This window comes from Emys orbicularis, chromosome 1, assembly GCF_028017835.1.
Source record: "Emys orbicularis isolate rEmyOrb1 chromosome 1, rEmyOrb1.hap1, whole genome shotgun sequence".
Lineage (NCBI taxonomy): Eukaryota > Metazoa > Chordata > Testudines > Emydidae > Emys > Emys orbicularis.
The window spans coordinates 24,012,095-24,025,161 of NC_088683.1; the positions used below are offsets into that span (position 1 = coordinate 24,012,095).

Consider the following 13,067-nt stretch of genomic DNA (forward strand, 5'->3'; position numbering starts at 1 on the left):
TCATTTACACCATTGCACAATGAATGTAAAATGCTACCATTCTGACCTGGTAGCATTTTAAACTCACCTTGCACTGGCACAAATAACCTACACATGGTCCAAGGTAATGAAGAATCAGGCCTGTGGTCTATATTTGCAAAAAGTAACAGGCTCTAGTGAACCTCTTTTATAATCTAATTGCTGCTGACAGGGCTGGCTCCAGGCACCAGCTGAGCAAGCTGGTGCTTGGGGCGGCAGATTGTTGGAGGCGGCATTCTGCCCAATCCTAGGGCGGCACGGCCGCTTTTTGTTTGTTTGTTTGTTTGTTCTTGTTCCGCTCCAGCCGCCCTGTAGGGGGCGGCGGCGCGGAGAACCAGAGCACCCTGCAGGGCACTCCTCTTCCTTCCCTCCCCGCCGACCGGAGCGGAACCCTCGCGGTAGGCGGTAGGAAGTGGCGCAGCGGGAGGGGCCGCGTGGCAGCGCCCCTGCTGTACCCCTGCCCGCCCCCTTTTCTCTCCCTCCCGCCCCCCCCCAGCCGGTCCCCCTGCACCCGCGCTCCGGCTGCGCCGCAGGTTTTTTTGTTTGTTTTTTTTTGCTTTGCCGTTCTGGCTGCCCCGTTTTTTTTTTTGCTTGGAGCGGCCAAAAAGCCAGAGCCGGCCCTGGCTGCTGAGCATCTTTTGTAACCTGCATTGCTGCAACTTGTACAGAGGAGAGAAAAAAGTAAAGCTTGAAATATAAGTGATGTGCTCCTGGCACCGACTCTTGCCTACTTTTTTAGACTAGTGCCTTATACAATTGTTTAACTGAAATTATCTGCTGTATTTTTAAAAGATCTCTGTGTTTGAATGAATGCAGATCAATGACTGCAAGTGACATTTTCCCCTCCATGCTGTGGGAGCTGATGTGGGTTTGGTTTCTTAATAAACTTCATATATTGTTGAGTGAAATCATTATCTTGATTGCTCTCCTTAAAGGTGTGTCTTTTCTTTTATCTTATTGGGTTCTTCCACAGAGGGCAAAGGGAAAAGGAGAAATGCTCTTCATGACTTCAAAAAGACAGGCGAGACTATGCTAATTAGATCAGACCTATCGCTAGTGGGAAAAACCAAGTTGTTAAACACCACAGAGCAATGTGCCAAGAGATGCAGCAGGAATAAAGGCTTTTCGTTCCCTTGCAAGTAAGTTATTACATCTCTAATATTTTTGTTTCATTATTAAAGTGACGTCTAGCCAAGCACACCACTTACCTTCACATCAGTGGGACTGCCACCTTGGATAGAGTGTATAGCCTGAAGTTTGTGTTTTGACAGCTGTGATCTTGTTCTTCGTGATCAGAGATTCTCTGGTCTTCTCAAACCCTTAACGTGAAATTGGAGGAGCTCGGATTTCTTTACCAGTGCAATCTGTAATTTTTTTTGCATACTAGATCTAAAGAAATGTGCTCGAATTAAGATGTGGATGGCTTGTTTTAGGTTTGTTGTTGTTACAGAAGAGTGTCTGAGTTTTCTCCATTTCCCCATTACTTATAAAATGATTATTGTTGTACATTACAGCTGCATTGCTGCAGTACCACTTTAAGCCATATTCTGCCTTCATCCTTTACATGTTACTCATGTTGACTTCAATGGGAATTCCACACATGGAACACAGTTAAGTGCATGGCTGAAGTTCATTGGCATGTACGTAGAATCTCTGGTACAATGTGATCAAACATTTTGGGCTGCATAATAATTACAAATTGAAACTCTGAGCGATAAATATCTTGAGGTGCCTGCTGTCTTTTTCAACACACCTTGCTGCTGATTTCTTCCCTGCCTACAGTAAGCTTGATCTATACTCTCTTTTGGAATAAAACACAGTATTTTGTCCACTATGCAATGGACCTGAATTTTCCCTCTGGCCTGTATTAATCTATGGGTGTGACTACAAATGAAAGAAAATGATTGCAGAGGAGAGATGCAGATAACTCCTGTGCTGGAAAATAGGATCCACCAACACTGACGGCAGTGGAAGTTTTACTATTGACTACAAATGGGACCAGGATCAGATGCTTTATTTAGAGAACCTCCCTTGCAGAGATACTCATATAGAGCCTGGTCCTTCTCCCACGAAAGTCACCAACAATGGTGCAAGTTCTGGCCCCTAAGGTCCTTAGGTCTGATTTCCTCTCCCCCCCCACCCCCCACTGCCTTGCTCCTTGTGTACTCATGTACATCTGTGAAAAATGAGTGCCAGGTGGGTGTAAAATGCTACCTGATGAGAATGGTAGGTAATATTTTGCACCCAACTGACACTCACTTTTCACATGGCTATGGACTTAATCCTGTCCCCACTGAAGTAAGAGTCATAACTCCCATTGTCTTCAGTGGGAACTTGATCAGGTCATACATAAGATTCAAGACAGCATGGGATCCTGCCCATTGAGCTGAGCTGGAGGAGTGCAGAAATGGGGCCCACAATAAAATTACTTAGGTTGCATAATATAAAAATTATTTCTGAACTCTGCCAGACTTTGAACAATGCTAAATTCCTACATCTGCTCAGGAAAATTGCTTCAAGCTTTCACGAGTTGTGGCTGCTCTGGCTGCTGTATCCTGAAAAGTAGGTTAATACATGTGTGTTATTTTAATCCATTATGAAAAATAATCTAGAACTGCTCATATTTTTTCATTACTTTCTCATTTGTGAAGGATTTTCCATCACGACTGTGGCTGTTGCATTCATTCAGGGGCAAATCCTTTCCTTTGTGCACAGGCTGAATAAAAAGGCTGTGTACTGGGGAGATATACAAGGGCGATATACAAGGGCTTGGGAGGAGTGTGGGATGGGAGGAATCCTGCATCCAGCTGGCAGAGTGGCAGCACTGTCCTGCTTCTGACGTTCACTTGCTTCATGAGTTAGAATGAATGTCAGATCTGCCTAATCATGGATCCACTGGCCCAGCATCTACTGCTTCCCTAGGCTACCACCAACCCCCCCTCCACAGTGTCAGACAGAGATTTCCATGATGCACAGCTCCATGCACTGTAGGAAAAAGCCTTGCCTAGGCTCCCAGAAACCAGCCCTCTCAGGCAGCATTAACTGGACTGATTTTATGTATCCAGGGCCCTCAATTGGTATATCTGGGTTTTGGCCCTAAGGCAATTGATACAGTATTTGGCCCTAAGTATTGATATAAAGTGCACAGAGGGCAACAGGATTTCTTTAATGCCAGTGAAAAATAAATGTTTAGAAATGAATATAAATATTTAAAAGAATCAATGTTTAACTTTCCCCTTAGAGTTGGGAGCCCAATCCTCAGCATTGTGCTAGTGTGTGACAATCAAAAATGAAAATGACTATATACATAAGATAAAATTGACCAGTCAAGCTGTGAGAACAATTTACTTTTTGGTTCACTGTCAGTTCCAATCATCATCATCATAATAAAAAATAATTTTGGGGAGTGTAACAGCCCTGAAAATGTGGTTAGGAAAAGATTGTTAGAAATCTTTGTGTGGCGAGGGCAAAAGCTAGACTAGAAAATATCCAAGATGAAGCTGGAGGAGGTACTCAAGGAAATGGTTGTAAATGATGCATTCAGTGAGTTTAGAAGTGAAGAGAAGAAGGGAAATGAGAATCTATTTGGAGAGGCAGATGGGGGTCAATGGTTGATTTTTGTCAGAAAAGAGGAGATCAGATATGGCATCTTTAGGAGAACTGGGCAGAAGAGAGGCTGAAGAAGTGGCAGAGGGATTAAGGTTAGTAGTTTGGAGGGGTTGGAGTCCAAAGAACAGGTAGAGTGGTTAGAGAAGGGATGAGAAACGTTGTTGGTGGTGATGGGGGAGAAGATGAAGGGGAGGGAAGTCGCATCTTATCTTATAACATTTTTTCTTCGAAAAAGGCAATGACATCTTGCAAAGAGACAGTGGTTTGTGGCATTAGGATATGCGGGATTTTAGGAAGGAGTCAAGATTTTTAAAGTCTATTAATAAGGCTGCAGAAATAGTGGGAGTCAGTAAAGCTGGAGAAATGGTGCTATTTTGGGAAAGAATAAAGTGGAACTGAAGGAGGAGTGGACACACCTGTAGCAGAGGAAGTCTGGTTGGTCATGAGATAGTAGATAATGTTTTCACCCCTCAGCTCACAGAGAGCCGAGGGCTGAGTAGCACCAAAGCAGAGTGGAGAAAGCAAAGGTTGGAGAAGAAAGAGGCTGAGTTTAGAGGGACATACTTTGCAGTGGGAGAGAAGAGGCAAAGAAGTCAGGAGTGGAGTGGAACGAAACAACAGCAAAGGACAGGGATGGGAGGAAAAGGGATTATCATAATTGTAATAATTAACAATAATATTCCTGACTCCGCTTTGAGCTTCCATTTATCTTTAAGAAACATGAGTGAAATACTTTCTACACCCCTGTGAGGCATGCAATTTTCAATTAATGTTTGAGATCCTGGGGTGGAAGATTTCGTATAGGTACAGGGTATTGTCATTATTTTCAACTTAATCAGCCACATTCATATCTAGTGTAAGTCCACTGAATTGAAGTCAACTGAGTTGCATCTAATTATATGAGTAATGAATTTGGCCTATGCGGTTCAATGCAGTATATATCCCTTTCTTTCCACACCTCTTATAGCAGAAGGGAATGTCTTTTTTAGAAAAGAGCACAACTGGGGCTTCATGTACTGCCTCAGCCACATTAGTCTTACTTTTAAAATAGAGATTTTTAATGACAAGTGAAATCTGAAATTAGTGCAAGCAGCAAAACTGGTATTTAGTGCTACAACCACAACCACTTAATTTATTTGTTTCTGTATGCTTGTCAGCACAGTCGTGGGTTTAAATACCAATTTGGGCTGCTTCTGTGCGTTTCCCAGTAAAAATAGATCTATTGTCATAGTATATTCATTGGTATGTCATCTATCATTGCTGTAAACCATGTAGGATTCCTTTCCTCATTGAGATTTTCGTTTCAGGGCCTTTGCTTTTGACAAAGCTACAAAACGATGCCATTGGTTCTCTTTCAATAGCATGACGAATGGAGTGAGGAAGAAGCAAGACCATGCGTTTGATCTATATGAAAAGAAAGGTAACAGATTTATTCCCCAAGCACAGTGCTACGGAGAAGGGAGTCAGCAAGTGACCTTTATGACTGTGTGTCTTGCCTGAGGAAAGGATGGTTTGTGCATTCGAGGAGCTGATGTGTTGTGCCTTAAAACTCTCTGTTTAAAAGATGCCCTTTATCTTTGCTGAGATACACAGCTCAGTGATGAACTGTATATTTAAGAGCCTCAGTTTTGTGACCTTTGGTATTTATGTACCATATTATGTGCTGGATTGCACTGCTGCTTACTTTACTATTTAAGGGCCTAATCCAGTGGGTTATTGCCATAGGATTTAGTGTTGCTCCTGTTTGGGTCACTGATGTCAGTGTGAGTTGAAAGTGCTCAGCACGTGCTTTTGGTAAATGAAACATTTAAATTACCTTTTCAGTAGCATTTTTGATAATGTTTAGGATTAAGTATTTTGAAAAAAAAGGCACTTTGTGGAAACGCTAAAAATTATGACATGACATTATCATTGTTTTTTAGCTTTTGCACAAAAAGCGGTATGCCTTTCTAGAAAAAAAAACCCATAAAACTTTTCTGGAAAAAAAAGGCTACTTTTTCAACAAAAATCCTTTTCGTTCAAAAAATGTTTACCAGCGCTCATTTTCAACAAGTAAACAAGACTTTCCACTAGGTTCTTATTCCCCCCCCCCCTATTTTCTTCCAACAGACTACATTAGAAACTGTATCATCGGTAAAGGCGCAAACTACAAGGGAACAATATCAGTTACCAAAAGTGGCATCCAGTGTCAGGCATGGAATTCTATGATACCCCACGAGCACAGGTAAGCATAGTCTGAACATAAGAAGGGCAGACTCTTTTGGAACTCTGCTGGTATTCTGTACATTGAAGTTAAAGAACATGGAGTACAAACATGTATGGTGGGGTGTAGCTCCTGATTCATTTTTAATTTTACAAATGAGTAATGGGTCTTTGACCCTACTCTTGTTCCAAAACTTCAGGCATTTCACCTCTCAGTCTCTGAAATGACTGGACCCAGAAATATTAGGCATTTTCTAACTGGGACCTTTCCAGTTACCCACCTATATTTAAAATGAAGGATTTTTGGGATAGATGGTAGACTAGATTCTGAATTCAGTTATACCACTGAGTAACTGAGTTGCTCCATTGAATTCTGTAACCTAGTTATGGCCTAATTCATATCCCAGATCAAACAATTAAGGAAGTCTTAGGAGCCACAAACTTTCTCTGCCTGTGATCCAAAACAGTCATATTTACTTTTGCCAGGGCTTCCAAGATCATTATCTTTTATAGATGCACATTTTTAATATTGAGATTACTTTTAATAACCACAAATGCCCCCAAGATAGCATGATGGTGTATATTTCAGAAACAGGGGTGGATGGGGCAGGGGGCAGGGGGGGCACAGAGTGCTTCTTTGTGCTTCTGGCTGCTGCAGAGTGGATGGTTGTGCTGGGTGGAAGGAGTTGGGATGTATTTCTGGAAGGAAATTGCTACTGGGGGTTGGGCGGAGGCAAGTGCTGCTGCATGACGATTACTCAGTGGAGGATGCTGCTTCTGGAATGCACTTAGTGGAAGCATGGTGGGTGATGGGTGTAGGATTTCTAACCTGTACCACACTTAGCTCTGAAGGAAGGTGCTGATTAAAGGTGTGTCCAGCCAGCCGAGTGCTATGGGCCAAGCAGTTGGCTCCACAGCAGTTTTAAGCAGTGTCTTGTCTTGTAGCTGAGGACAGTGAAGAGAGGACAAATGATGAGAGGTGAACAGAGGGTAGGAGCAAGGAGCTGCATTAGGGCTGATCAGGAGGATTAAAGAGCAGTCTTCTTCTTCCTTTCTGCTGATGGCCCTAGCATCCAAATCCAGCCAATCCGTCTAACCAATTAGGCTATTTCTTTTTTAAATGGGAGTTAACCACACTGGAGTCTTAATACCAACCCTGGGAACCATCAAAGTCTATATATTTTTAAAGTCAGTGTATCATATATTTACAAAAAGAACAGGAGTACTTGTGGCACCTTAGAGACTAACAAATTTATTAGAGCATAAGCTTTCGTGGGCTACAACCCACTTCTTCGGATGCATATAGAGTCTATATGCATCCGAAGAAGTGGGTTGTAGCCCACGAAAGCTTATGCTCTAATAAATTTGTTAGTCTCTAAGGTGCCACAAGTACTCCTGTTCTTTTTGCGGATACAGACTAACACGGCTGCTACTCTGAAACCTGTCATATATTTACAGCTATCTATACATATTATGGATGAGATGATCCCTTCTAGACATTAGAGATCTATAATTTGACGTTAAAGATGCAAGAGCCAAGTTCTGCCCTCATTTACACTGAGAAGTGAAGTAACTCCAGATTTACATTAGTGAACAGTAATTGAGAGCAGAATTTGTCCCTTAAATTTGCAGTGCACTGTAAAATTCTGCAACGCCCACCTTTTGACTTCCCTCCCAGGCCTTTGGGAAAGGGATAGTATTACGAATATAGAGTGGCGGGTTTGGGGGTGTTAGTTTATCTGTTTTGGGTGCTTACAATTGTCTCTATAGTTTGGTTCATGTTGCAAATCTTGTGGATTATAAGCTTTGTTAAGGCACCTTGAGCTTGGGATAGGTATTTGAAATCAATAAACAAATCAATGAATGACTTCCCGTTCATTTCCGGAGGAGCATTACCACTCTGTCCTTTTAAGTACGGTTTAGAAACTAACCTCACTCATGAAAGAGTTTCTCAGAGGAAGTTGGCCTTAAAGTGGAGTTGCATGCAGTCTGTAGAGGATTTGAGAGTACTGGCTATCATTTTTAGAACTAGTCATAATAAATGCATGGAGAATTGTTTTGGTTTATATTTCCTTTCAGATTTAGGATTTTATATATAATATATACGATTAAATAATAACACAGCAATAATTGGAGAATGGTACAATAGCTATAGGACTTAATTCTTGAGCTTAGGGCCTGATCCTGAAAGGAACTCAGAGTCCTTAGCTCACACAGCACTTGAGACCTCAGCACTCATTACCTTTCAGAGTCATTCTCAGATACTACTTTCTTCAGTGTCAGTGGCAAAACTCCCATTAACTTCAGTGGTAGCAGCATACAGAAGTTGGTTTACTGTAAATGTATTTGGTTAATATCTTTAGCAGTTTTACTTTTGCATTGTAGTAATGAATTTGGATGGCTACTCATCTGAGAAGCATGCTGTGAAGCTGATTTCCTCCCGCCTTGCGCAATAGATTTTGTTTGAAAAGGTCATGATAAACAAGGTGGTCACATGCTAATTTTGTTTCTCAACATCAGAAAATTTGATTTCATCATTGGAGGCTTGAGTGAGATGGAATGGAAGCAAACAGTGGAGTGTTTGGAATTGACTAACATGTAGGGTGGGAGTTATTAGGTCAGTTTTGTCACAACATCTGGTTATCACAAGGTAGCAATTGTGGAAACAAATCGTTTTTTCATACTCATGGAAAGAAATTAAGTTTAGTCATTTTGTATAAGCTTTTCCTCAAAACTTGTACTTACTCCATACTCTGGAAGGTTGTGCTTTGATGTTAAAATGATTATGCTATTGTTATTGTTATTACTCTATATTACAGTTGTGCCTAGAGGCCCCAACCAAACCTGAGGCCCCATTAGGGTTGCCAACTGTCTAATCATACAAACCCAAACGCCCCTGCCCCACCCCGCTCACTCCATCCCCCCTCCCTCCGTCACTCACTCTCCCCCACCCTCACTCACTGTCACCGAGCTGGGGCAGGGAGTTGGGTAGCGGGAGGGGGTGTGGGCTCTGGGCTGTGGCCAAGGAGTTTGGAGTGTGGGAGGGGGCTCCGGGCTGAGACTGGGGTTGGGGTACAGGAGTAGGGTGCAAGCTCTGGGAGGGAGTTTGGGTGCAGGAGGGGACTCAGAGCTGGGTCAGGGGATTGGGGTGCAGGAGGGGCAGGCTCTGGCTGGGCGGCACTTACCTCAGGTGGCTCCCGGTCGGCAGCACAGTGGGGCTAAGGCAGGCTCCCTGCCTGCCCTGGCCCCGTATCATTCCTGGAAGTGGCTGGCATGCTCCTGCGGCCCCTGGAGGGGGGGGCAGGGGGCTCCGTGCGCTGCCCCTGCTTGCAGGTGCCGCCTCTGAAGCTCCCATTGGCCACAGTTTCCGGCCAGTGGGAGCTGCGGAGTCGGCGCTTTGGGCAGCGTGTGGAGACCGCCTCCCCACTCCCACCCCCAGGGGCTGCAGGAATGTGCCAGCTGCTTCTGGGAGCAGTGTGGGGCCAGGGCAGGCAGGGAGCCTGCCTTAATCCAATTGTGCAGCTGGACTTTTAGCGCCCTAAAATCTCCCAGTTTGGCTTCAGTAGCCTCTGGGAGATAGGGCCTGATTCCAGGAGACTCCTGGCGAAACCTGGAGGGTTGACAAGCCTAGGCTCCATTGTTCTTGGCACTGTACAAATATAGAGTGAGACACATTTCTTGCTCTGAAGAGATTACAAATTAAATAGACAAGGCAGACATGGGAAGGTGTGAATGATTTCAGAAATGGTTTTGATCCTGATCCTGGGGTAAATTGGATTCACTGTTGTCAGGCTTTTGTAATGGTTATTTCTGAGCTGAGAGACTCTGTGATGGTAAAATAATAAAATGAAATACTCTAACGTTCAGTGGCACACCCCTTAACACATACACGAGATGTATTCTCCATCAGAAAAGTTTGCCTAGAGCTGTCTTTATCTTGCTTTTCACTGAGCTTGTAGCTGCACATACCATACTTACCACCACACGTGTAGACAAGGTCTAAGATGTTTTGAGAGAGTTATGTGATGAAAATGCAGAAGAATAAAAAAGGAACAAATATGCAGTGGGCAATGGTAAAATGAGGAAAATTATTCTCTCCAAGGACCAAGAATAGGAAAAACTCCCATTCAATTATGCTACCACATCGTGCTGATTGCAACCAGGATGTGAGTAACCGGGATATTTTCCAACTCAGTCTGTTCCAAGATTTAATTAACCAAAGGTTAAAAAAAGACAAAAATACATTTTTGGTGGGGTGAGTGGGAGTGGGTAGGGATTTTCCTTTTTTTCCCCTTTTGTTATTCTTTCATACCATGAAGTTAGCCAAGTGAGGCAGCAACTGTAAGCTGTTCTTGTATTTCTTGTATGAGTTGGATCAGTTCTGCTGTATGAGTACAACAACTGGTTAATTCAGTTTAAAGAGTAAAATGCAAGTGTAGTCTCTTCTAAATTGGGATTTGCACTGATGACAGCCGTAGCACTACTGTACCCCCCAGCATAGACAAGCAGATTAGCTATTAGCTCTGGAGAATTTACCCCAGTTTCAAGCAGGGGTAAGCTCTACTAGTGCAAATAGTGTCTTTTCCTGTCTACAGTGGGAGTTTCACCAGTCCCGCTACACCAATGGCTGTAATTAGAGCAAATCCCAAGTCCTAAGATACAGACTGAAGTACTCGCTCCAAAGGGCTCATCACTAAACACAGGAAATATATTTTTTTACTTTACTGCAGTCCTACCTCCCTAAGGGAATGATCCAAAATCCACTGAAATCAATGGGAATCTTTCTACTGACTGCAGTGACCTGTGGCATCACATCTAATGCCTTTGTTTCTCTCTCTGTATAACCCTTTTTACTCTGAGAGTGTGTAGAAAAGCAGTTGTATTAGCTTTTTAAAGAAATGAGTGAATATAATGCTGTGAAAAATGCAAGACTGAGAACCATGGATATGGTCTTTTGGTTATTCACAGAGCAGATACCTGGCAGGAACACTTCAAGCTTCTTCATGCTGCCGACTCATTGTGCCTCAATTCTGTTCTCACCTGGAGGGTAGACTAACATGTAGACTCCATGCCCGCTCAGTCTGGCTTCTCTAATAAGACTGCCAACAAGGGTGACAATTAGTACTAATCAAAGCGTGTTTTTGTTTTTGCAGTATAGAGACACATCCATTAACTACTGTACTAAGAACACCAACTATTTCATATACTACCAAAGACATATCCTGGCATTGCTCATTACCAGCTTGGCTGAGATGGCTATAAATGAATGACCAAGACGTGAAAGGCTCTGATTCTCATTGCTAGTATTATGAGCCATATAGCCTTCCTTTAAAATTTATAAATATGTAATATTACAAAATATCCTCACTATATTCAGATAATCCCAGGGTAAGGGTACATTGATAGAAACTTTCCAGTGATTTGATTCCAAAAGTTATTCTTTCACTTTTCACAAAGCGTCATCTTTTCTCACTGCAAATGGAACTAAAACAAGAATGGGACTAAAACATGAATTAGACATGGGCAAACAGATTCTGGAAACTTAAGAATTGGTTCACATATCACTCCAGTTCATAAAAAGAACCAGAACCCAAACTCCAACCTTTTCTTAAGTTTGATCATTGCAGGCGAGTAGCACATCTTCCTAATTTCTGACCAACCCTCTGTTTTTGCCGATATCTATCTCCGGACATGACTCTGTCTGCTACGTCAGGCCCAATGTTACAAACTTAGTTGGATTTGTCCAGTGCCCCAAAGCTCACAGATTGGTTCTGGTGCTTCATTTTACCTTAAATCCTTGTACTGGAACAGGTTTTGATTTAAATCTGAGCAGGGACAAGTTAAAGGATGGGATATTTGATGGACTGGATGAGGTACACCACATGTGGTGATATACGTTTGGATCTTGAAAGGTGTGTTGTGGGTGGTGTTGATCATTGTAGCATGGCTGCACGTTTTGTATCTGTTGTTTTGACAGGGTCTGGTGCTGCTTTGAGTTCGTAAGTCCTGGTCTATAGGGAGCATGCTTCTGATTATGAGCTTGGTGAGCTTTGGTGGTTGTTTGAAGGCCAGAAGAGAGGGTTTGGGAAAGATTTCTTTCAGGATGTGGTCCCCATCAGGTATGAGTTGTAATTATTTGATGATACCTCATGAGAGTTTCAGTGTGGGGTGATAAGTGACAACTAGGGGTATACAGTCAGGGTTTGGGTTTTTTTTTCTGTATTGAAGCAGGTTCTCTTGAGGTGTTTGTGTAAGCTATTCCATGAGGTGATCTACTTCTCTGGTGGCGTGTCCTTGTTTGGTGAAGGTGGTTTTAAGTGTGTTAAGGTGTGTATCTCAGGCTTTCTTCTTGGAGCATATTCTGTGGTATCTGATTGCCTGGCTGTAGATAACAGATTTCTTGGTGTGTCTGGGGTGGTTACTGGATCTTTGAAGGTAAGTCTGGTGATCTATGGGCTTCTTGTGTATAGTTTTCGGTAGCTTTCCATTACAGAAGCTGATCATAGTGTCCTGGAAGTTGATGCTGGTATGGGAGTGTTCTAGAGAGAGTGAAGGATAGGTGGTGGTTGGTGAACTTGTGGTGAAAATCTCTGAGGGAGTTTAGGTCATCTGTCCAGACGATAAAAATATCATTGATGTATATCAGGTATTTCATTGGTTTATGGTGCATATTTCCAGAAATTTTTCCTTGAGGTGACCTATGAAGAAGTTGGCATGTTGGGGAGCCATCCTAGTATTCATGGCTATTTCCGTGGTTTGGAAAAAAGTGATTGTTGAATGTAAAGTTCTTAAGGGTGAGATGGAATGGATGAGTTTGATGTGTTTTGGGTGGATATATGAGTGTCGTTCATTGTTGTGAAGATATCTGAGGCAGGCAGAGAGGCTGTCATGGTGAGGGATATTGGTAGATAGGGAGGTGACTTCCATGGTGGCAAGTACGTTGTGCTGAGGGAGCTTGTTAATGTTGTGAAGTTTCTGGATGAAGTCGCTTGTGTCCTGGAGAAAACTTGCCCTTTTTGTGGTGAGTGTTTTGAGGATGATTTCTGTGAGTTCTCATATTCATAAGCATGCTGTGGCCAGATATGGTGGGTCTGCCTAGTTTCGCTAATTTGTGTATCTTGGGGAAACATGTAGAAGTTCCCTGGGGTAGGTTCATGAGGGAGGAGGTTGTAGAGTTTCTCTTGGAGTTGTCTGGGGAAGGATGTGATGATATCCTTAAATTCCTTTGTGGTGTGGGG

General features: G+C 42.8%; 1 protein-coding gene across 1 annotated transcript in view; it reads left to right on the forward strand.

Annotated features, from left to right (window-relative positions):
* Positions 1 to 838: 838 nt before the first annotated feature.
* Positions 839 to 13,067, forward strand: part of HGF (hepatocyte growth factor) — a 59,592-nt gene continuing 47,363 nt past the window's right edge. The window contains exons 1-4 of the mRNA XM_065417057.1: positions 839 to 882; positions 954 to 1,157; positions 4,935 to 5,047; positions 5,737 to 5,851. Of these exons, the coding sequence (XP_065273129.1) occupies positions 839 to 882; positions 954 to 1,157; positions 4,935 to 5,047; positions 5,737 to 5,851 (476 nt within the window). The remainder of the gene's footprint in view (positions 883 to 953; positions 1,158 to 4,934; positions 5,048 to 5,736; positions 5,852 to 13,067) is intronic.